The 24128-nt window shown below is 37.1% G+C and overlaps 1 protein-coding gene across 17 annotated transcripts in view; it reads left to right on the forward strand.

The window, feature by feature from the left end:
- Positions 1 to 24128, forward strand: part of PTPRM (protein tyrosine phosphatase receptor type M) — an 858282-nt gene that overhangs the window by 565864 nt on the left and 268290 nt on the right. For 10 of the 17 annotated variants that reach the window (XM_017543951.2, XM_017543955.2, XM_017543952.2 and 7 more), the window contains 3 exons: positions 3906 to 4179; positions 5196 to 5232; positions 13261 to 13335. In XM_017543951.2, the coding sequence (XP_017399440.1) occupies positions 3906 to 4179; positions 5196 to 5232; positions 13261 to 13335 (386 nt within the window). The remainder of the gene's footprint in view (positions 1 to 3905; positions 4180 to 5195; positions 5233 to 13260; positions 13336 to 24128) is intronic. The other 7 variants (XM_017543961.2, XM_017543962.2, XM_017543958.2 and 4 more) reach the window with 1 other exon arrangement.

The following is a 24128-nucleotide window of genomic DNA, read 5'->3' on the forward strand; positions in this document are numbered from 1 at the left end:
CTGGGTGTTAATAATGTGTTAATTTCCATCAGGGAAACAGTAAATTATAGCAATTGGGCAGCAGATAGGATTTAGCTATTTTTCATTAGTACTTGGACTTTGATAAAGGGGAATAGAAAAGAGCTGCTTGACCCTTCAGTGCTTAAATTATTAAAGAGCAAATAGATTTGAGGTCTAGATGCTTGCAAATCTAATTTGTCTTGTGGAGCAAGGATGAAGAGACATTTTGGGTTTGAAATTGCTCCAGTCAACTTAGTTCTTCCTGTAATATATCTGAAGATGAGTGGATGGTAGCCATTTAAAAAGCAATATGTCTGGAGTAGAGTGTATGACATTACCAATGCCAACTAGCTAACATGGAGGCCTGTCAATGGTCATTTAATTCTTAAATTTTTACCTAATCCTCATAAAACTGCTGCTTGAAACAAATTTTTTTCATGTTCACTTAGATGACATTTATATTACAAAGCATATTTTTGTATCATTAAAGAATGTCAAACACTGTGTTGTTTAAGGTAAACTAGAACGGTGCCTTGACACCTATTAGGCACTCAAAAAATATTTGTTGAAATAATAGATCAGTGTACACACTCACACATCGTGCCTACAAGCAGGGTTAAGAGAGAGGAGTGGGATGTGAGAGATGGAGGTGCGGGAGCACAAAGAGGCACAGCGTGTAATTCCTTAGGTTCGTTATTTAATTGTGGGTTATCCAGGATAAACTAAAACCTAACTATCATCCTCTTACCATAAAACCTTTTCCTTGGTCATTGCTTTCTCTGTTGGCTCTTGTGTATTTGGGAAATGAATACAAAATAAACATCACATTAAATTTTAATAAGGCAAAGCATCATTGTGACTATCAGTGTGCTTCCTCCCTCCTGGTACACAGAATGTGTAATATACCCCAAACCAAATAGAAGCAACTTCAGGATTATAGCATGCTTTCAGAAATATGTACGTCACAGCCAAAGTGTCATGAGACACAAAAGTGACCAAATATTTGCCCTTCTCCTTCAGAAGCATATGAAAATGATGATAAAAGGACACAGAATAACTATGTCTTCACAGAAAACATGTTTTTGTGAGTTTGGAGCAGAGCAAGACAACATGAAAATGAGGGAACAGACTATAAGCCCTTGAGAGAGGGTCATTGAGGGTCTCAGTGTTTTAGGACATAGGGTATCTGCTGAGAGTGACCTAGAGTCCATTGCCTTGAAGAGAACCACATTTAAGTGGCAAACTTGAGTCCAGGCCATGGTGAAGGAATAGATGTTTGCTGTAGGAGAATCTAGAATCTTGGGACGTGGAAAGTCTAGGAGCAGCTGTGCTGCTTTTTTTGTCTAGCTGGATTATAACGGGAGGGAGCTCCTTGCAGCTTGAGAGAGGTGGGAAGATCATGGTGCTTAGAGGACACCAGCCAGGTGTTAAAGTCACTGTGGAGCCAGGAGAACATCGTCCCTGAAAGTAATTAATGACTCAAATACAGATGGCAGAAGGAATTGAGGTCAAAGGCAACATTATCATCTATAATTCCCTTGATGTGATAAGGATGAATCTTTACAATACTCAAAAGAAATCGACAGTGGAAAATCGATGGAGACTGGCTTATGTGTTGGTTGTGTCTGCAGGAGCAGGTGAAAATTCCCTTCAGGCCAAATGGTTCCCATGAGTGCCTTCATTGGACTTGTGAGTAAGGAATGCCAGCACAGCCTGGTCTCATGGTTAGGAGAACTCTAACCAACTGACAGGCTCTGCTGTCCGTTCTGCCACCTCTGCTACTTCAACAGAATGCCCTGGTACAATGGCACTTCACCTCTAGACCTCACTTTTCACATTAGGAAAAGGGGAAAAATAAAATCTGTGTGTTGGGCACGTGGCCTCGAACTTCCAGTATGGAATATCTGCAACTTTTTTTTCTTCACACATATCCTTATTTTTCTGCTTTGTCTTATATATGGATTTCCCAGAAATTGTTTTTAAGTTAAAGTTTTGAAAATCATGTCATATAGCAAATGAACTGGAAAAGCTATTTGAAGGAAGTGATGTTAAAAATTATTTTATTAAATAGGGAATCATTTTTTAAAGAAAAGAATCATTCTTATGGTTACTCTGTTTTGTGAGATCAGTCCTTATAGGTTGAATAAAAATTCTAGATATATGAAATCCATGTTAGAGATTTACGTAATTCTCCCATTTCATAGGAGAAAATAAGACTCAAATAAACTCATTGAAATGCGTTTAAAACCCGTTTTTAGCAGATTTAGGATTAGAGCCCAGACCAGTGCATTGTCTTTACCCATACAAAGGCAATTTCAAGAGAATGGTTACACTTCCTTACTGCTATTTTTTTAAAATGGTATTCCAGGTTAGACTTCTTTCACAGCTGTCATCTGGCTGTGCTGCAGAGCAGGTAGCATTTAGTCTTCTACTTTGACCTTGACCCTTTACCCTTACTATTGTAGGAATGATCCACTGATGTGGAGCATTTTTCATGACTCAATCCAATAGAAAGTCTCTGTTGTGTAGGAAATAAGACTTGTACTCCTTTGTTTAAAGTTTATCTCACTGGTAAAATTTACTTTATCATTGCCCTGTAAACCTGCTGGTTACCTGTATACTGAGAAATCACTCTGATATTCTAAAATAATTGATTTGTATTTAGACAGATTCACCAATGGAATAGCAGCACACATTTCATTACTGTAATAAATGGTGCTAAATGTTTGTACCCACAAAGACAGATGGTTCCACTGAACGTAGATTCAAAGGTCACACAGATGTGAGTGTGGAGAGGAACCTCTCTAGGTATTCCCCCCATGGGTGAGGATGGCAGGCAGGCCTCTTCTGTGCTTTTTTCTTGGCATTAATGGGTTCTAATATTGAGCAGTTCTTGGTTCCTAGGAACTCTGGTGCCTTTCTGATACAGTAAGAAAAAGATCTCTCTCCCTGCCAGAGGACTTTTAACCTAATCTGGAGTCAGTTCAGGGAAACTGCTGTCAGGCTTTAGTTTTTCTCAGCATGAGAAACTTTTTCTTTACCACAAAACTGCACACAACATTTATCACTCTAGAAAATGTATTAAATAAATATCTTAATTTTCTAAAAGTCCATCATTTCAAGGTCTCTCTTGTTCTCTTAAGGTTACTTCAGAATTCAGACATTGGAAAAGGGTGAGCAGGTGCCAGAGATCTAATCCTTAGTTGGGCAGTCATCCTTGCAGGCATCTTCAAAGGTGCTCATGCCCAGCCTATTGTTATATGAGATTTGAGGGGCCTTGTCATGAGTTACTCCTACTAATCACCTGGAACTCCAAGGCTTTGGCTTTAGAAACTATAATCCCTTATCTCTGCTTTTCTTATGCATTTCTTTCTACCGACTGAATATGGTGAGGGCCAAGGAACAAAGAAAACATAGGAAGATGAACCTAAGTTAACATGAATCACTACATACTGTGTTTTGTGACTTGTTAAAATTTTACTTGTGTTGTCATTAAAGAAAATAATGCATTGCTTTTTGAAATAAATTTAGAATTGGTATAATTTAATTTTATTTATTAGGTAAACTGAGTTGCCTGTAAAATCATCTTCTGTTACATGTGAAAAAAATATTACTTCAGCTCAAATAAACAGTAGAGATTATATTAAAAATTTTAACATTATGGTGAAGTTTGTTTCTCTCACTAAATAGTTTTACTTTGGGTGGGAGAGTTCTGAAGAAGAACTGAAGCACCCCCCTTCTCACTGAGCAAGTGCTGCAGAAGAGTCTGTTTTATACCAAGGACTTACTATCAACTATGTGCAATGTAGTCTTTATTTTGAGTGTCCTGTGGGTCCATGCAGTTAAAGGCAGAGTGGATCAGTTCAGTTCATAAAATATCATTGATGATACTCTTGTTTTTCTAGCGTCTATCAAATAGTTGTTGAGGAAGAACGTCCTCGAAGAACTAAAAAGACGACAGAAATCTTAAAGTGCTACCCAGTGCCAATTCACTTCCAGAATGCTTCTCTACTGAACTCACAGTATTACTTTGCTGCAGAATTTCCTGCAGACAGCCTCCAAGCTGCACAACCTTTTACAATTGGTGATAATAAGACATACAATGGATACTGGAACACTCCCCTTCTCCCCCATAAAAGCTACAGAATTTATTTTCAAGCTGCTAGTAGAGCCAATGGGGTAAGTCGTACAGAGGACTGTTTAACTTAGGCTATTTGGGGTTGTTAATGGGAACATAGATTAAGTAAAATAATAGTAAAATTGAAGTCATGCTTTTCTTCATTTCTACTTGTAAACAAATGTGATTTTATTCTCCTAAAATTATTTTTGTCTGGAGAAATTTATGGAAAGAAACGAATATACTCATCTATTTTTTTTTGATTGGGGGAGTGTATCATCAACATTATGCGTTTTATTTTCAGTTTTCTTGTTACCAAAAGTTGGCTGGCAATTCTGCTTAGCTTACTGTTTTACAGGAAGACAGTATAGCTCCAACACATATATTCAGCTCATTTAAAATTTTGGGAGATTCACAGCATCTGTCTTTTCAGCATAGTCTGTCCCATTAAAGAAATGGGAACTAAAGAAGTTCCATGAGAGTTTCTCCTTTCTATAACTGTGACTAAATTCTGTATCTTTTTTTTCCCTAAGAGAAAATAGAAAAATGAGACGGAAACAAAATAAAAAGTATCATTGAGTCATTTCTGAATTTGTTTCCCTTTCCTGTTGAGACCAACCCAGAACTCTGATAAGATTGGAAAGTCTCCTTAGACAGAAGGAAATGTTTTGAAGATACCACAGTGGGTCCCTCCTTCACAGCATAGGTCTAGGTATCACTGTCAACTTAACTTTTGCCAGTGCAAAAGGGGGAATCTGAGATGCATCATACCTCTTCAGTACTGTTTGCTCAGCGGGAAAGTACAGGTCCGGTGAAGGAGGTCCAGGACCACCAGGCAGAAATATTTTATGTGTACCTCCTTGCTCATCGTCTGGTCTGGAAATGCCCAGCATCGCTAGCACTGGAATCAGAAAATGTATCTGAGTGTGGTTCAAAGAATAATTGCTGTGTGATTAAAGACACACTGGGAACAGTGAGATCCTCCCTTATCAGTGTTATTTAAATAGAACTACAGACATTTCTATTTGATTTAAATAAAACATGAATAATGATTTTTCCCTCTCTTTATTTGATACAGGAAACCAAAATAGACTGTGTCCGAGTGGCCACAAAAGGTAGGTTGAAATTGTGGGATGCTCTCCTAGTTCATGTTCCTTAATGTTTATTTAACCTATGTTTCAAAACTTTTTGAACGATAACTTGATGAAAAATAAATGTGTATATGTGTTATATATACATATATACATGCATGGATGCATGTATGTATTAGGATCAGATGGTAATTAGCATTGACTGAGTGTAACTCACATAGATACTTTTTAAAATAAGAAGCTGGGCCGGGCGCGGTGGCCAACGCCTGTAATCCCAGCATTTTGGGAGGCCAAGGCGGGTGGATCACGAGGTCAAGAGATGGAGACCATCCTGGTCAACATGGTGAAACCCCGTCTCTACTAAAAAAAATACAAAAAATTAGCTGGGCATGGTGGCGCATGCCTGTAATCCCAGCTACTCAGGAGGCTGAGGCAGGAGAATTGCCTGAACCCAGGAGGCGGAGGTTGCGGTGAGCCGAGATCGCGCCATTGCACTCCAGCCTGGGTGACAAGAGCAAAACTCCGACTGAAAAAAAAAAAAGAAAAAAAGAAGCTATACTGCTGTATTCCAAGCAGTTTTCAGCAGTTATTTTTTTTTCAAATGAATTTAATTTTTATATGATCTCAGTACACATTTTATTAAACCATAGTGTCATACCTGGTAGTACCACATGTAGTGAATCTTCATATGCAAAGGAATAAAATATCACCCACTATTTTTAAGCAGTGATCTAGTTATAATAGCAGTAGAAAGTGAAGTCTTTCTGGGCTTTTTTCACTGGAGGTGCATGTCTCTCTGAGCCTACTAACCAGGCTATGTTACTGTGCAGCTTCTATTTCCCACTCCTGGTTAAAACTCTGAGAGAATGTGATAGAGGATGAGCTGCAGAAGTGGGTAGGGCAAGTCACCCTGAGCTCTCCACACACAGCACTGTTACAGAAGCAAGTGCAGACATGTGTTTGTGAACATAAGCTATCATATCTGGTCAACTTGACAGTGTTGTTTTAACCATCGCTATGGAAGTGTAAAAGAAAAGTCTTTGTGAAATTTAAAATGTCATCTTAAAATGAGGAAGTATAAATTAATACTTGGCCGAGTGTGGTGGCTCACGCCTGTAATCCCAGCACTTTGGGAGGCTGAGGTGGGCAGATCACGACGTCAAGAGATTGAGACCATCTCGGCCAACATAGTGAAATCCCATCTCTACTAAAATACAAAAATTAGCTGGGCGTGGTGGCACACACTTGTAGTCCCAGCTACTCGGAAGGCAGGAGAATTGCTTAAAGCCAGAAGGCAGAGGTTGCAGTGAGCCGAGATCGTGCCACTGCACACCATCCTAGTGCCTGGCAAAAGAGTAAGACACTGTCTCCAAAAAAAAAAAATACTCAAAGTTAAATACAGTCATTCAGACCATTGGAGTAACCATGTGTACAGTGGGAAGTTCTGTATGATTTAATTTAGAGATGATGGTAAAAACACATCATTAGGTCTGTAGCAGAAGATTTAATCAGGTCATACTTGATGAGTTGTGTTGGATAAAATAACGTTTTGCTGTTATTTAACTCTCAGGTGAACATAGTTTGAATATACCATGATGTACATATTCATTTTCAAAATTCTCATTGAGTTCTTATTTTGTGAACCATACATGACTTTTTAATTCAGTGTTAGCTCAACAAATACTTCTTGGTTTCATGTTTTGTGCCAGGCATTTGTATCTTGTTTGTCCTCATGGGCTTGTAGTTCTATATCCAAAAGTCTATTTATATTAATTTTCAAACACTCAATTTTTATATTTATATTGAACCTAAGTGACTTTATTTATAGGAATAAATTGATATTTGCTAAAGTTATAGCTGCTTATGTGTTCCATAGACTGCCATATGCCATCAACTATTAATTATTACAGTACGATGAAGCCCTTGAGCAAGGTATCCATTGACATTCTTAGATCTCCAGGTTATGGTCCATGCTCAACAACAGGAATTTCAAAATATTACTGTATCACATTTCACTTACTCTTAAGGTCTGAAAAAATAAATCCTGTTCCCGGGCCCCTAGTTTATAATACCTAAATGTCACACTGAAAGTTTTGAAATCTCTTTCATACGTGTGTTCTCATTTATTTCTTCATTACTATGAAAAAGGGAAACAGGTACTGCTATTCTTATTTTTAAGATGAGGAAAAGATGTATTTTTGGAGAAAAAATGACTCACCAAGGTCACTCAGTTGATAATCTGGGGATCAAGGCTTACACTCCTAGCGCCCGTGTTTCTTTCACCATTGCTCATGGCTTTTCACCCAGCAGCACCTCTGGCCAGTGATAGTATTGTGTAGTGTAAGCATCAGACATCCTCTTTGTGAGGATTGAGTCTGCCCGATTTACTGTGAAAACAACAAAATATCTGTCATCGTGCTCATTTACGTAGTTAAATAATTATATAAATAATACACTAGTAAATGTGGAAACCTGACAAGTTTGCTGTTTTCACAATAGATTGAATTAGATAGTGATTTAGATCATTTTCTTCTATCGGCTAGATTTCATCAGTATTGTAATTTGTTTTCCAATTCACCAAAGGATGATTAAGCAATCAGATGACCTGATTGACTAAATATTCCCCACTCCTATTTTCTGAGTCATTTGTAAACATTTACACAGCAACAAACTCTATCCTAAGAACCTCTTTTGGAGAAAGAGGGAAACAAATTTTAATATTTACTGCATAACATTGCCATTTCTGTTTCATAAAATCATAGCACAGGAGAAAAACTTGGAAGATATTCTCCCTCCAGGCAAAACTACACTGTTTTGTGCTATTTTATTGAATTCTACGTGGACAGATTCAGCAACCCTCCTTTTAGCACAATGTAATGTTTCACCACCTTTAAGTCAGAAAATTTGCCCTTACTGATACTAGGAATTCTCTTGCAACGTGGGAAGCCATTCTGTCTTGACTACATAGTCAAAACAGAGAAATAGGAAGATCTATTAACTGTGGTGGTACCATAAAGACGTTTAAAATGTAAAAGAGTTCAAACATTCTGAGTAGGAGTTGCCACATACTGCTTACAGTTCGATGGCTTAATTGAGTTTTCAGATACAAAATTGCTTTCCTAAGCAACATTTTGAATGTACAGAGATTTCAGTGTTCTCCTGAAACAACTGTTGACAAGTATCTTTATAGAGAAAGTATGGAGGTGGATTTGTTTTCACTAGGAGCTAGGTTATAATTTAAAATAAGGGTATGTCTCTTAAAAATATATTTCATACTATTTATGAATTTAATGTAGTGATTATTTTAATCATATTGCAAAGGTATATTTTGACACTCATCTTAAATATCAACTTCATAAAAGTTATACAGGAAAAAATCTAAGTTGTGTTGTTGTATATCTCCATATGTGTGGGGGATTGCCTATATTTTATGTATCCTCTTCATTTATTCGCTTAGATGAGTTTCCTATAGGTACATGTTAGCTGCAGGCAAACTCGTCACAGAATATTCTCTCTTGAGTTAAAAGATAAAGACACCATACACCAGGATATACGTGATGTTTATGTGTTACCTGCCCAATTCAAAGGATTGTTTTTAATTGTATAGTAGAGTGAATAAAGTAGCTTTTAAATATTTCTTAAAATCTATGAAATTGTGTTGGTTATTAGTCACATTCACATTTTTATAGTAGGATGTTTTTATGACCACTAGGCCCAACTGTGTTTTAGTGATTAGTGTATTTGTTTCCTTTAGCTTTCATATTTACTATGGTGGGCTCATGGTAACTAGTAGGATGGAAACTCTTTTGCAGCTAGTTTGAGAAGGCTTCATTGATAATCAATTCTAAACTGGTAGAATGCACTAAACAAATCCAAATGTCTTATTAGTAAATTAGATTTCTTACCTTGAATGAGATCTATTCATTCAAATTGATGTAACAATCAGTTTACACTACATACATTACATTAATCTTCCATTAAATAAGAGTTTTCCATAATGTGATGGCACCACGTTTGTCCATGGTAGTATAACCATTTGGGAGCTTTCCTGTTGCCCATTTAAAACTATTTGTGTACCTCCTGTACGTTAGGTGTAATCTCCAAGACTTCCAACTATAGATACATAAATATTTTAAATATTTTAAATTAATGCATAAATGTTTAAATTTTGAAGATTTTAGGTTTATAAAAGTGCTTAGGGGTTTTGGGGGATTTTGGTATATGCGGAGCAGTCATGCATGTTAATTCAATCCTCTCCTTGGTGTTATTTGGCTGTTGTCTAGCTAAAGCTTTTACAACCCATGACCCATGGGCAACATGCAGCCCCAGATGGCTTTGAATGCTTCCCAACACAAATTTTTAAGCTTTCTTAAAACATTATGAGATTTGGCTGGGCATGGTGGCTTACGCCTATAATCCCAGCACTTTGAGAGGCTGACGCAGGAGGATTACCTGAGGTCAGGAGTTTGAGACCAGCCTGGCCAACATGGTGAAACCCTGTCTATATTAAAAATACAAAATTAGCCAGTGGCAGATGCCTTTAATCACGACTCTTTGGGAGGCTGAGGCAGGAAAATCACTTAAGCCTGGGAGGCGGAGGTTGAAGTGGGCTGAGTTTGCATCATTGCATTCCAGACTGGATGACTGGATAATTAGGAGATTTATGCATGGACATTCTTTTTAAAGCTCATTGGCTGTTGTTAGTGTTAGTATATTTTATGTGTGGCTCAACACACTTCCTTCTTCCAGTGTGACCCAGGGAAATCAAAAGATTGGACACCTTTATCTAGCTAGAAATAAAAAAAAAAAAAACTTCACATAAATACATGCTAAATTCCTTTTCCAAAACTATTAGAGAAGTTAGACTATAAGCCTTAAACAAAAAGAAAACAAACCATTTTTAATGTTATATTTTAAGGAAATTTTTCATGAAAAATAAGTATTCATTTGACTCTTTTTGTAAGTTTAGCATTTTATTTAACTTAAATTTGTAATGGAATGTTAATATGCCTTACTGGAAGACCTTGAGGAAACTTTGAAGGATTTCCATTGTTCTGATATAATTCCGTATTCAGAAATTTGAATGTTTCTTTTTTTAATCACTAAGCTTTTTGAAAAGTTTCTACAGACTGTTTCTCTGTTCACTGTTTTGTTCAATGAAATACTATCCTTTGTAGGCCATAATGGTACAGAATGAAAGGGCACTGATAAAAGAACTGAAAAGAATGTCTGTTGAGATGTAAAGCTAATTAAGAGTCCTTTTAATTACTCATATTCTATACATGAGAAAACAAATTATATAGCAAGACCACTCATATATGGTAAACTGCTGTTATTTATGCTCTGGATTTAGAAATAGGAACATTAACATTCATCATTCAGCATTTTATAGAGAAAATGTACTTTTTTCATGATCTTTATAATGTACATCATGAGTATATTAAGGCCCCCTGAGAAGTTCCTAAAGAAAAGAAACCTGAAAAACTTTTTGCTTTCCAAATTTACTTGATCCAAAATCATCTTTAAGGAGTCATGCAAAATGTAGACAGGTAAATGCTGGCTCAGCAGGTTCCAGAAGATCCCACTGCACGTAGCGGAAATGACCCTTTAGAAGTCTAATCCACAGGGACCTTACATTTATCAGCACCAGATATTGTCTTCAAAGTATAAGATTGGAATTTTTGTCTTTATTCCAATTGTATGCTTTGGAGACAATACCTGGAGATGATAAATTCTTTATCTTTTTTCATTATAAAAGGGAATATCTCCAAGCTTAGTGATAATTCTCTTTTATAATTTTTATTAATATTTTAAGTTAGAGGTCAGTAAACTTTTTATGTTAAGGGCCACATAATAAATATTTGAGGCCTTGTAGGCCGTATGGTCTCTGCCACAGCTACTCAGCTCTTCTCTTGCTGGGCAAGAGCAGCCATAGGCGATACATAAACAATTAAGCATGTATTCCAATAAAACTTTATTTGGAAAAGCAGGTGGTTGGCCTGCTGGCCCATTTGAAGATAATGTATAGCATAATCAAATTTTTACTCATAATTAAAAATAGTAGTTACAAATAAACACTTTACAAAGCAGAACCTAGAGATCATATAAAAATCATTCCTGATATTTATAATATACTTTTTACATGGTAGCCTTAGCTTCTGACTGCAGTTTGAGTTCCTTTTTATTTGTGAATACATGGCTGACTGACATAGCTATTTTTGAGTAACTTTTTGTTCATAGTTTACCTTTTTGGATATTAGGTGCTCTCTTTCTTTCTTTCTTTCTTTCTTTTTTTGAGACAGTGTCTTCCTCTGTTGCTCAGGCTGGAGTGCAGTGGCGCGATCTCGGCTTACTACTGCAACCTCTGCCTCCTGTGTTCAAGTAATCCTCCTGCCTCAGCCTCCCAAGTAGCTGGGACTACGGGCACAAGCCACCATGCCAGACTAATTTTTGTATTTTTTTTTTAGAGATGGGGTTTCACCATGTTACTCATTTGGTCTCTAACTCCTGAGCTCAAGGGATCCACCTCCCAAGGTGCTGGGATTTGGGATCTGCCTCCCAAAGTGCTGGGATTACTGCTGTAAGCCGTGGCAGCCGGCCTGCTCTATCTTTCTATAAAACAGTTTCATTTTTCTCAAAAGCAGAACAAGTTGGACTCTCCTACAGATAATGCGGGACTGCACAGGAATATTGGTTGGAGCAACCGTAGTCTATGACCAAACAGAAATGTTATGTATATAAAATTTAGAATTGGTACCAGCTCTGTAACAATCTTAGAAATAACATTTTACTGTGTATAGCTTATTATATTAGTATTCAAAATTGCATAATATGTCCTATCAAGAATATTATCTTTCTAATGCATTAAAGCATTGGGAGCTCTCTGGGTCTCTGACCAAACTGTTAGTTTGTTAATCTCACTTAGCAAAACTAGAACATTTTCGTTAGTAATGTGTGAAAGACTGTTACACCATTTTTAACTCATTTGCTGCAGTTGTCTAGTTGTAAGCAGCACTGCTTGCATGGTGCAGAGGGATATTTCAAAATAGTATGCAGCAGCAGTTTTGGGTTTAATTGTCTGCAGATGGTGGATGATCTATTTTCATTACTCGCTGCCACATTTCTAATAGTACCCAGGCTGTTCCATGTAAATTAGTAATCTTTCATGTAAGCCTGTCCTTAATTTTCCAATATTTTTTTCTTCGCATCATTTTCCAGCTGTATCATGTTAGAACTGATGTTTTAATTTTCTGTTATTTTTTTTTAATATCTGTGTGTCATTAATGTTAACCACTTAAACATAACTGCTGAGCTGTGCAGGCAAACTATGAAGTCAGCCTGGTCTGCTTCAAGACTCATAATCATTTCTTTGTTCACATGTTAGCCATGTTAACTATAGCAAAAGGAATTCGTAGTTTCTATTCTTTTTTAACCAATACTTTGAGATGCATTTTTTTCTTCTCTTAAAGTGAAAAAATAAAGTTCCTAAATGGAAATCTGCATGAAATTTAGTTATAAGAGAAATTTTTCTACATAAAAATGTTTTTAGTGAAAGAGGTTAATATTCTTTACAAAGGTGATTTAGCAAAAAGAGAAAATATTGTAACTTCAACAATAGAATGTTAAATAACCTAATATGTTCTAAAAGCCTAAAGTTTGGATCACCAGAATTAACAATGAATCTTAAGCACCACACTCAATTTCAATTGGAAACACTACTCAGTCTTCAGCTTTATTTAGGTGAATGTTTTTGGTTTTGTTTTCCTTTTTTTTTTTCTTCAGTTGATCTATCTAAGATCTCAGCCAAAGCTTGCAACTGTGTCATAGTTAGAAATCCAACTGCCTGACTAGAGCTTGTTTAAGGGAAAAGAACTCAGAATATTCAACACCTTGCTATGTTTTTTTTTTCTTTTTTTCCTTTTCTTTTTGTTGTTGTTAGAAGAAAGTTGAGACGATTTGATATACTGATGGGGATTCTTCTTGCTAGCCTAGCTTCAGTCTGGCTTTTTTTTCCCTCATGCATGCTGACCTGGAAATCCTCCTTTGCCTTAGCTGCGATAATCGTGACTCAGCTTACAACACCTTACATTCGCATCGCCCCCGCTGCAGGCGACGGCCAACTAACAGGTCAGATGTTCAAGTATAGATGAGTCATCTTGCCCATTTCCTGCTCATTTTTCTCAGCTTTGTTTCCCCTCTACATTTCCTTTTGCTTAAGGCCTGTTTACAGTGTTTCAGACCCTTGGTACAGACCTTTGCTTGTATTAAATTAAGTGACATGCTTGGCCTCTTCTGTGTGCACATTTATATCCATGCATTAAGTACAACTCCACTGCATGTTTTCATTGTGTGTTTGGTCTGTTGGTATGTTTCTTTCTAGCCTACTGTTATATAGAAATGAAATTTGCTGGACTGGAAATAGCAATAACAACAAACAGCGTTTCCAACAAAATATGTAAAGATCTATTACTAGTTTTCCAAATTAGTCTAAAATGTTGTTGAGATTTAAGAGTACAAGAGGTTCATTTTTTACCTTGCCTGGTCTAGTTTGCACATACATTTAGTTCTACACAATCTTGGCTGCCAGTGTTATTAAATGAAGCCCCTCAAAGGCGTTTAGGGTGACAGTGTTCTAACAGCTTTGCATGTACGTACAATAGTTGCAGAGCTGATTGCATTCCTTATAGATCCTTGTTTTAAAGCACAGCATTTATATAAATCATACAGTGGCATATCTGAAAGTCAAATGCTTTGAATAATTTAGGAAAGTTTAGAAAAATTGAATGGCTTAGAGTCATAGAATTGAACTTTGCTTCTTTATACCAAGAGAAATTAGCTTGTTCACTCTTACCCCTAAAGCCTTACAACATCTCTATACATTCATATAGGAAAAGTCCCGTAAATTACTTCACATTGAAGGTGAATAGTTAGTGAGCTGCAGAGGACAAACTTTTTTGCTGCAACAAAAGCAAGTCATTGTCAAGATTTCTAACATAATTACATGGGCAGGACTCAAAATTCTGGTTTCAGAAGCACGTGTATACAGTCTAGACCTGATGAAAGCTAAGTAAGAAGCACAAAATTACTTTCTATGTAATTTTCACTTCAGCAATTGTTTTTTGTGTGTGAAACTAGGCAATGTCCCCTAACATTTAAGAAAGGTAAAGCTTAACTCATGGTAAGAAATTATAAATGTTTAAGTTGTTAACTTATTATTTTGGACAATGAAGCAAACTAAGCCTCAGGAAAATTATAGACTGATGTTATAAGGTAAAGAAATGTGGAATAATTCTATTTCCTTCTCCATTGGAATTCTGTATGTATTTTCATTTCTCTATTTCATGGCTGAAAAGCTATCAGTTTATTGACAGTTCTGTTTCCCTTGCCTTCACGTTTCTGGTAAGGATATTTCTTTTCCTGACTAAAGTTCTACTTGTTACAGACTATTCCTTCTCCTGGACTTCTGAACTGTTCTTCCTATGAATAAAAATACTTGAGGGACAGTGTCTTTCTTAACATAAGTCCTCCCCTCTAAAACCTTCACACTTCAGGACTGGCCTGTGGCACTCTGCATAGGCTTAGGCATCTATCTTGAAGGTTATTGAGATCGTTCAGCAACTGTGACGACACATTATATCTGAGCCGGCAGCAGACTCATCAGTACATTGTTAAAAATGGGTTGTTCCCACCTTCATAAAACAAGTACTTACAAAATATAAATCAATAGCCCTTTTCCCAAGCTTTACCTATAATCCACTAACTTCAAATGAAGCATGTTGTTTACTAGGAATGAAATAAGTGGCACTTCTGAATATAGCTTTCACTTTAAAACTTGCCTGATTGAGAAAATACTTCATAAAGCAGCCCGTATCATAAGGCATTCAGATCCAGTGAGTGTCATTATTTTGGAGCTAGCCTGAAGGACACACACACAAGTGCAGTGTGGGGCTGCCATTCCTCTTAAGGGCTACAGGTGATCTACCTCATTTACTTTGGTTTATTAGGGATTAAAATGATGGAGTATCAGAATAGGCCTCAAAAACTAGTAAAAAACTACTCTGTTCTTTTTTCAGTATTTACTGCCGGTTTTAATGATGGTTAATCTTACCCAGATAAATTCACACTCAAGTAATATTTCTTTTGCATTTTCCATTTGCATCAGCCATCAACTTTGATAGCAGTATCACTGTCTTTTTTAAAGGATTTATTCATGAGTCAGACTGCAAGCCTGAGACTTCATTCATTCAATCATTTATTTGACATTTATTGAGTACCTTATATGTGCCACATATGGATCGACTCTTTTCAGGAGTTTACTTTGTATGGTTGCCTAGACACCCTGGCATCAAGTACATTTGCATTAATAACTCCAAAACCTACATATGTGCATACTCAGATGAGTGAAAAATTAGTGTCATACTTATCATTTAGCAAAGCTAAGAAAAGACAGCAGTTTTACAACTCATGAGAACCAAAGGACCTGTATTTCAAACCATTTCTCACTGTGGTAAACAGCTTAGGAAATGGTCAGTGGGTTAGCTCCAAATGTTTTACATCTGTGACCCACTGAACAGTTGTGTTTAATAGATCAATCCTGTTCCTTCCAGAAGCCAATAGAAGATACAGGAGGTATACGCTCTGAAGTGCCTTCAGCTCTTTTTTGTTTATTTTATTCTAACTTGACTGACATCTTGCCCCTACAAATCCTATTTGATGCTGTGCTTGCACTGGGAAGCTTTTGTGAGATCATGAGTCCTTCGCCTTGCTGTCCCTTTTGTACTGGTATGCAGTGCTTGCTCGTTAGGTTTCTCTTGGTGTAGGTGGGCCCTCCCACACTTGTCTAATACCCTGGTGAAAACAAGAACCCTGGTGATTTGACCCCAGCACCTAGGACTGTGTGTGTCAGGCATGATAGCTACTCAGAAGGCTGAGGCAGGAGAATTGTTTGAACCCAGGAGGCAGAGGTTGCAGTAAGCTGAAATCGAGCCACTGCTCTCCAGCCCGGGTGACAGAATGAAACTCTGTCTCAGAAAAAAAGTGCTCATAAATAATTCTTGACTGAATTCATTGAATGGCCCAGATGTCAGAAGGGTTCCAAAGAAGGAGTCTGTGGAAGGCTAGGACATTTCATGAGCAGTCCTGTTATTGGACTAGGGAGTGTTGCTTAAACTTTTTGACCCCAATCAATAAGAAATACATCATCACCCAGTACTGTATATACACATATACATACATGTAAGTTTAAATGCAACAAAAACTTTTAGAACTGTACTTCAAACACTATTCACTGCATACATAAGATATACTTTGATTTTTGTATTCTGTTCTACATTATTCTTTTTCATTAAAAAAAAAATTATGGTTGCTACCTTCTAAATTGATTTCGTTTCCCATTAATGAGTTGTCATCTACAGTTTAAAAAAAAATGCTTTGCTAAGTTACTAACTAGATTTAGGAGATAGTAAAGGGGAGTGGAATGTCAGATTGGAATGAAGGTTCTGTCTACCTCAGAAATCCTACTCTAAGGAGTACACACAGAGAAAGTTCTAGAAATTGGAAATTCCCCTAGTCTCTTTCTTCCATTTATCTTGTGATTCACTGTTCATAATACAGAAATGAGTTGGGAAGAAAATAGAAAGCTATACATGCTAGGATTTCTCTTTTAAAACTGTTTTATACATATATCTAGGCTATTTATTTTAAATTAAGGTATCTTTGTTTATACTTTAATAACCCAGCCAACTCTGACATGCTGTGGAGAATGCTATATATATATATATTTTAAGTCATTAGACCTTTCCATTGCAAACAAACCCTAGGTGTTTCAACTCACAAAAGCATAAAACAGCTTTGTCTGCCTGTCTTGTTCCCAGTGTACCTTGCAGGCACCCAGAAGATGTTTCAAATTGTTTACTGAATGACTGAATGAATAACAGTTGATGACATTTCTTACTTAATTTATTCCTAGGTATTTTTTAGCTTTCATTTATTATTGTGAGTAAATTTCAAACACATTTTGATTGAGGGAAGGAATATTTTGAAATTGGTTTATTTTGTCTTTTTTGACTGATTTTATGTTACTTTATGAAAAATCGCAAAACATAAATTTAATAAACTTTACCATTGCAAATAAAATAAACCTATGGTTTTTCAACTTACTTATAAAAGCGTAATTTCAATCAGCCATTTCTTTTGGCAAGAGCCATAAAAAAAAGATTGAATGTTAATTGATTTTTTAAGAGAATGGCCCACCCACACCCACCAATATTATCTGTTTTCCTCCTACTCTGCTTGCTGTGTCTGTCCACTTCTCTACTTCCCACCCGTCAAACCCCACCTCACATCCTAACTTCTCTTTATCTGTGGTAAGCTATGGCAGAGCTAAGATGCAGGTAGATAATGTCTGTCCTTCTGTGGACCCAAGGTTCTCTATTTGTAAGATAAAGATATAACTGATCAGATCTTAGCCACACTGAGTAGCAAGGAGAATAGTATATGGACTGAAGATGGTGGGATTGTTCACTGAACGTTAGCTTAGTCAGCAGCAGGAATAGCAGGTACAAAGGTCCTGTGCTGCAATGAAGCACGGTCAGATATGAATAATTTCAGAAAGCTCACCATGGCTGGAGAGCAGAGAGCAAAAAGGATATGTGGGGTGAGCAGTAAGGTTATACAGGAAGATCAAGGCCAACTGTGTCCGTGTACCTTACATTGAGGACTCTCGTCTTGATCCCAGGAGCAGTGGGAAGCAGTTGAAGTGTTTCAGGGGGGGCAGACAGGATCAGGTTTGCACTATCTACTCCAGCCACACTAGAAACATTGGAGAAGAGATGAAAAAGGCCAAAAGAAGTAAAACTATAAGAAATGGAAGTAAAACTATAAGAAATGAAAACTGTCCAACACACTGGAAAAATAGGAACAGAGTAAGTAGATGTGAATAGACGAGCTAAAAGCCAAGAAATTAATACAGTAAATACTGGTCATGGGGAATGGATCAGCTGCAGCCAGCATGGTGGAGCACATGCTAGGGAACTTAAGGGGCAGGGTCAGCCGTACAAAGGAATGCTTAGAATCCCTTCCAGGGGCCATATTTTATGTATCTTTAAACTTTCTTCAGCCTGGCACTCAGTGCTTGGCATATGAACAGCACTCAGAGTCCAGATATATGTATATATGGGATGAGATGAAGTTATTTGTAAAAGATAAAATTCTCTTGAAGGGTGAACTAATTTCCACACTACTTTTCTTTAAAAAATAACATCCGTGTCACAGTAGCACTTCCAGCCGTGGCTGCAGTGAGGGTGAATGGGATTTCAGCAGGTGCAACTGGACCGAGAGATACATAGACCCCCTCCAGTCAGCCTCCCTTCAAACAGTGCGTGCAATTTAGCTCTGACAGAAACCAAAATTGCAGCTTTCGGTCCCTGAAATATGTAGCTTTAGGGAGCTTTCCTGTGAGTACTGTCCTCTACTGTACCAGAGAAGCAGTCATTCATTCATTCATTGTTTCCATTGATGAACTTTCACCCCCTTGGAGAGCTGGCCGTATCATGAGCTCTACATTAGAAAGGAGGAACATTCATGGAAGTGTAGGGTATGCTCTTTGCTCTGCAGGAACTTATATTTAGGACCTTTGTTAAGACCAGCATAAACAGTTCAATAAATGCTCCATTTCCATGAGCTTACCAACATCTTAAACTATTTGTAATAATGGTAAGTGGGTAATGAACTAAATTAACACATATTCAGTTGCATTTGAAAACATACAATCTCATACTATCTGTATGATACCAGAGTCATTTTTAGTGTCAGAAGTTTCAATTTAACCTTTTGAGAGAATTTTGGATAAAAATTGAGGGAATAAAATGTCTTTTTTAGGTTTCTTTGTAAATAAAAAATGACTAAACACTTCATTTAAGCAGATAACCAACTGATTGAAAGTAGTGGCTAATTTAAAACTACCATTTTCCAACTAACTAGTATCTTTTTTGTTTGTCATGCAGTATTCTGTAAATATAGATGATTAACAATTCATATACACTGTTGTGGGCATTTCATATTAAATGGCAGAGGGGGATATGTGCTGTGTGTTTTGGCTATGGAAGTTAATATAGAGGGTTGACATGAGGAGAATTTGGTTGAATTTTCAGCCTCTCTTTCAAGGGCTGCTTGAGGATTCTGAAATTTCCTTTCTAGCTAGAAAGAATGTAAAATGAAGGTAAAATTTTATTTTTACTGCAATACCAGCTGACTGCATTTTAATGGGCTATAGTGTCACTGTTGATTTATTGCCCTTTTTTGTTCTTTTATGTGTTATATTTGTCATTTTACTGTGGCAGTTTCATCTATAAAACAGCCTAGCTACAAGAAAATGGTGAGAGGATACAGGCATACCATGGAGTATGCTGTCCCTTTTTCCTTGTCATTTTTTGGAATGAAATAGAGTCAAATGTCAAGTATTTGATTTCAGAAATAATATATTTTAAAATCTGTGTAATGCACTGAACTTGTTTTCCATGTTTATTTATTATTATTATTATTATTATTATTATTATTAGTTTTTGAGACGAAGTCTCACTCTGTCTCCCATACTGGAGTGCAGTGGCACAATCTCAGCTCACTGCAGCTTCTGCCTCTTAGGTTCAAGCGATTCTCCTGCCTTAGCCTCTGGAGTAGCTGGGAATAAGGTGCGCACCACCACGCCCAGCTACTTTTTGTATTTTTAGTAGAGACAGGGTTTCACCATGTTGGCCAGAATAGTCTTGAACTCCTGACCTTGTGATCCGCCCACCCTGGCTTCCCAAGGTTTTCCATTTTTATTATGAAAACTTAAGGTGTTTTTTTTGTTTTTTGTTTTTGTTTGTTTGTTTGTTTTTTGAGATGGAGTCTCGCTCTTCTTGCCCAGGCTAGAGTGCAGTGGTGTGATCTTGGCTTACTGTAACTTTTGCCTCCAAGGTTCAAGTGATTCTCCCACCTCAGCCTCCTGAGTAGCTGAAACTATAGCCATGTACCACCACGCTTGGTTAATTTTTGTATATTGAGTAGAGATGGGGTTTACCATGTTGGTCAGGCTGGTCTTGAACTCCTGACCTCGTTATCTGCCCACGTTGGCCTCCCAACGTGCTGGGATTACAGGCGTGAGCCACTGCGCCTGGCCAATAATTTCTGTGTAAAATGTTTTCAATGTATAAGAACGGTTTAATTTTTTGATATTGTTTTGTGTTTTTTCTTTCTATCAGCAGTGTGATAAAGGAAAACAAAACAATATTTTATACTGCCTTTTGTTTGTTTAAGGCATAGAGCTTTCTGGCTTCAACAACATATATTGAAATTTTATATTTTAGGAAACCTACCTTTTAATTTTGATATTAATTTGCATATCTAAAAAGAACACTGAAATGAAAGTTTTGAACTCAAGATTAGCCAAGAGTTTGATAGAAGATACAAAATACTGTGAAAATGAAAGTACTTGTAGTTTAAAAGGCACTTGAAGATTTTTGCATGAAAGATTTTATATTGATAGTTAAATTGTTCTTGCCTTTTGGATAAGGAAATATTTCAGTCTTTAAGTAAAATTAAACCAGTTTATTCTTGATATTAATACAAATGAGAAAGGCCTGAATGTTTCTTAAGTATTTATCAAAACTGAACGGCAACATCTGTGTCACTAGTTCTTTCTCTTTACTCCACTAACTAACTAGACACATAGTTGCTGTTCACCAGCTATACTGTTGATAGACCAGTTGTGATATTTTGATTTTCATTCCTTTATTTTAGAAAATTATTATTACAATTTAAAATATAAGGAATCAAAATTCAGTCTGACAGCTTTAAGTCTAAAGATCCCAGTGATGTCATTAGCATCTGTAGGCAAAGGGCTGTGTTATACTGCTATGTGATTAATGTTGTGGTTGACTTTGGATTTAGGCTGTCTTGTAAATAAATACTTCAAGATTAAAATTATTATAAAATGTCTAGTACTTGCGAGAGTTATTTGAAAATATTTATGGTTGTGATCCAATATATTAGACCCATTCAGAATGGGAAGGAAGTCAGAATATTTTTCATCATCATAAGACAGCAGGATGTAGTGTAGGCAACAGATGGAGAAAGTATCAAGGATACATTTAGAATAAACAACACCCCTTTTGGAAGAAAGGATTCTTGTTTGAAATACTTCCACCAACCTTGTCAAAGAATCAAGGGAGAATTGAGGTCAGTGAATGAAAGGAGAAAAAGCACAGTCCTTAGAGCAGGTGCACCTCATTTGCCTTTTCAGCAGCATTGATGTTGAAACATGTTCTTCCATGTCTTCAGTAGGCTGAGAGTGAGGCCTAAAGTCTTTTAAAAATTAACTTCTGGTCAGGCTTGATGGCTCACACCTGTAATCCCAGTATTTTGCGAGGCCAAGGTGGGTGGATAATCTGAGGTCAGGAGTTCGAGACCAGACTGACCAACATGGAGAAACCCCATCTCTACTGAAAATACAAAATTAGTCGGGCATGGTGGCGCATGCCTGTAATCCCAGCTACTTGGGAGGCTAAGGCAGGAGAATCACTTGAACCCGGGAGGCAGAGGTTTCTGTGAGCCAAGATTGCACCATTGCACTCCAGCCTGGGCAACAAGAGTGAAACTCTGTCTCAAAAAGAAAAATAAATAAATAAAATTGACTTCTAAGATTCTAGCATGCTAAAAATATTGCCTGCCTCCCCAATCCACAACATGCACAATTGCCATTGTTTTTTTTTAATGTGAGGGGATCTTGGATTTGGCTTTCATTTCTGATTCTCAAGTCAAGGCTTTCCCAGCTTAGCTACCCTATATTCTTTAAATAACCTCTGTCTGGGGAGATTTTCCTTAGGAAGATGGCCAGAGAGGCCACTCTCCATGATTGAACTGTTGAGCAAGAGCCCTTGTCCAGCTGCTGTCCCATCTCAAATGCTTGTTGGCTGGAAAGCCAGGGCTCCATGAAGTTGCAAGGCCAAACATGGTGCCTCTTCTGAGAGCATTACTTTCCTTGATGATAAATAATGCAAAAACTTTTGTTGTCAAAAATTGATGTATTGTGGAATAAAATGCAACATTTGCGTGCTTTATTAGAGAGATCAAAAGTCTTTTAAAAAAATGTCAAGCTTGCGGTGGGCCACTTAGAATAAAGCTGAGCTTCCTGCTGGAATTTATTTTTTCTCCTGTCCCTACTGGTACAGATGATGGGAAAGTGTCCCGCAGGGATAGACTCCAGATCATTTTCAAACCCACCTGGCCCACTTCCTCAGGCAGTTTTCCAATATGTTACATAGGAATGTGGACTTAACAGTTTCCCTGACTGTGATTTTAAAAGGGAAGTTCACACAATAACTCTGGAACCCAATGCATACAGTTTAAAAAGCATGTACACAGCAAATAGTGGGTTCAAGTCCAGGCTTCTGGGGCAAATGTCTTGATGTCTCAACATCTCAGCTTCCGTATCTGTAAAACAGGGAGCATACTATTTCTTTACCTCATAATGGTGAGACATCAAGTGCAAAAACATACATAGAGTAGAGCACAAAGCTGGCTCCAAGGTAAGGCAGTAGAAATAGCAGTTCTGGTGCTTCTTATGTGGCTTTGTTGTTGTTACTCTAATATAGGATTGTCGTATGGCCCATGAGGCTTTCAGGATGACTCGATAATTAATACAGGCCACTGCCAATCCCAAGTTAACACTGCAGCTCTTCAGAGATGTTCAAAATTGAACTTCTGGGGACATGAATGGATTTCTTGATGGTATGTAAGGTATTATCTGCATGAACACCATGTGGATGCTGTGGTCTCCAAGAGCACCGAAGCAAGAGAGGGACATTATTATTCTATCACATGTGAAGACCTGTAATGAATCTCCCACTGATGATATTTCCCATTTACCTGTCTTTGGGATATAAGCAGCATCAGCATGATTCAGGCTGTTATCTTGCTGCTGGCAATGACAACCATGCTGGTGTTGGTGATGCTGATGAAAAAAGTTACTGCATTTTCAAATGCAGCTATTTTATTTCAAATAGTAATAGCCCAAAACAAAGCAAAACCTATTTTGTACTTCCATGCCACCCAGCACACTGAATAGAACAGCAGGCTCCCTTTCTTGGCCATTGGAGGTTTCTTTGTCCCTCAGTATCCTTAGTTTAAATGAGAATGCCTTTCTTTATGTTTATCCTTCAGCAACATCAGTTCTCATGAGGGGATGCACTTTAATAGAACTCTATTAATATGGATTATAGATTATGTCATGTAATAACCTTCATACGTTTTAGATACTAGGTATGAAAGTAGACAAATAGAAAGTTATTTGTAAGGGAATGAGAGGGCTTACTTAAAAGTAGGTCTTAGCCATGAATTTTCTTCAACATGCTGCTTTCCTGTTTAAAGGAATAAATATCTCTGAGAAACTATTTGAAAATAAACTTGGCACCTGCCTAGGAGTTAATAAATGGCATCTGCTTAGCATATTGATCAGTATCTCTGATGAGCTTTTCCATTTACTCTAGTAAATATCCAAGCAATGCATCACTTGAGCAGTGTAATTGATGTTCAATTTAATATGTGTAATTTACTTATTGGTGTTGCTAACGATGCAGTTATTAATTATGGCTTATTATTAATTATAGTATATTCAAGTTAGAGCTCTCGGTCAAAACACATACTGGCATGCCAACTTTTGTCTGAGATTGGGTATAGGTGTTGTCCTGACAGTGATTTAATTTTGTCCTTTTTACTCAGGATTGTATGTTATATCTCTTCACGGTTAACATGATACCAAACAAAAGTCTTTGTGATTGAACTACCAGTTTGTTGGGTTCTCCTTATATGTCTGAATAATTTCTTTAGCTATTGGTATATGTTTATGTACCAGTTCACATACATGCACATAGGTAAAGACCACA

This window comes from Cebus imitator, unplaced genomic scaffold (assembly GCF_001604975.1).
Source record: "Cebus imitator isolate Cc_AM_T3 unplaced genomic scaffold, Cebus_imitator-1.0 Scaffold162, whole genome shotgun sequence".
In the NCBI taxonomy this organism is placed as follows: domain Eukaryota; kingdom Metazoa; phylum Chordata; class Mammalia; order Primates; family Cebidae; genus Cebus; species Cebus imitator.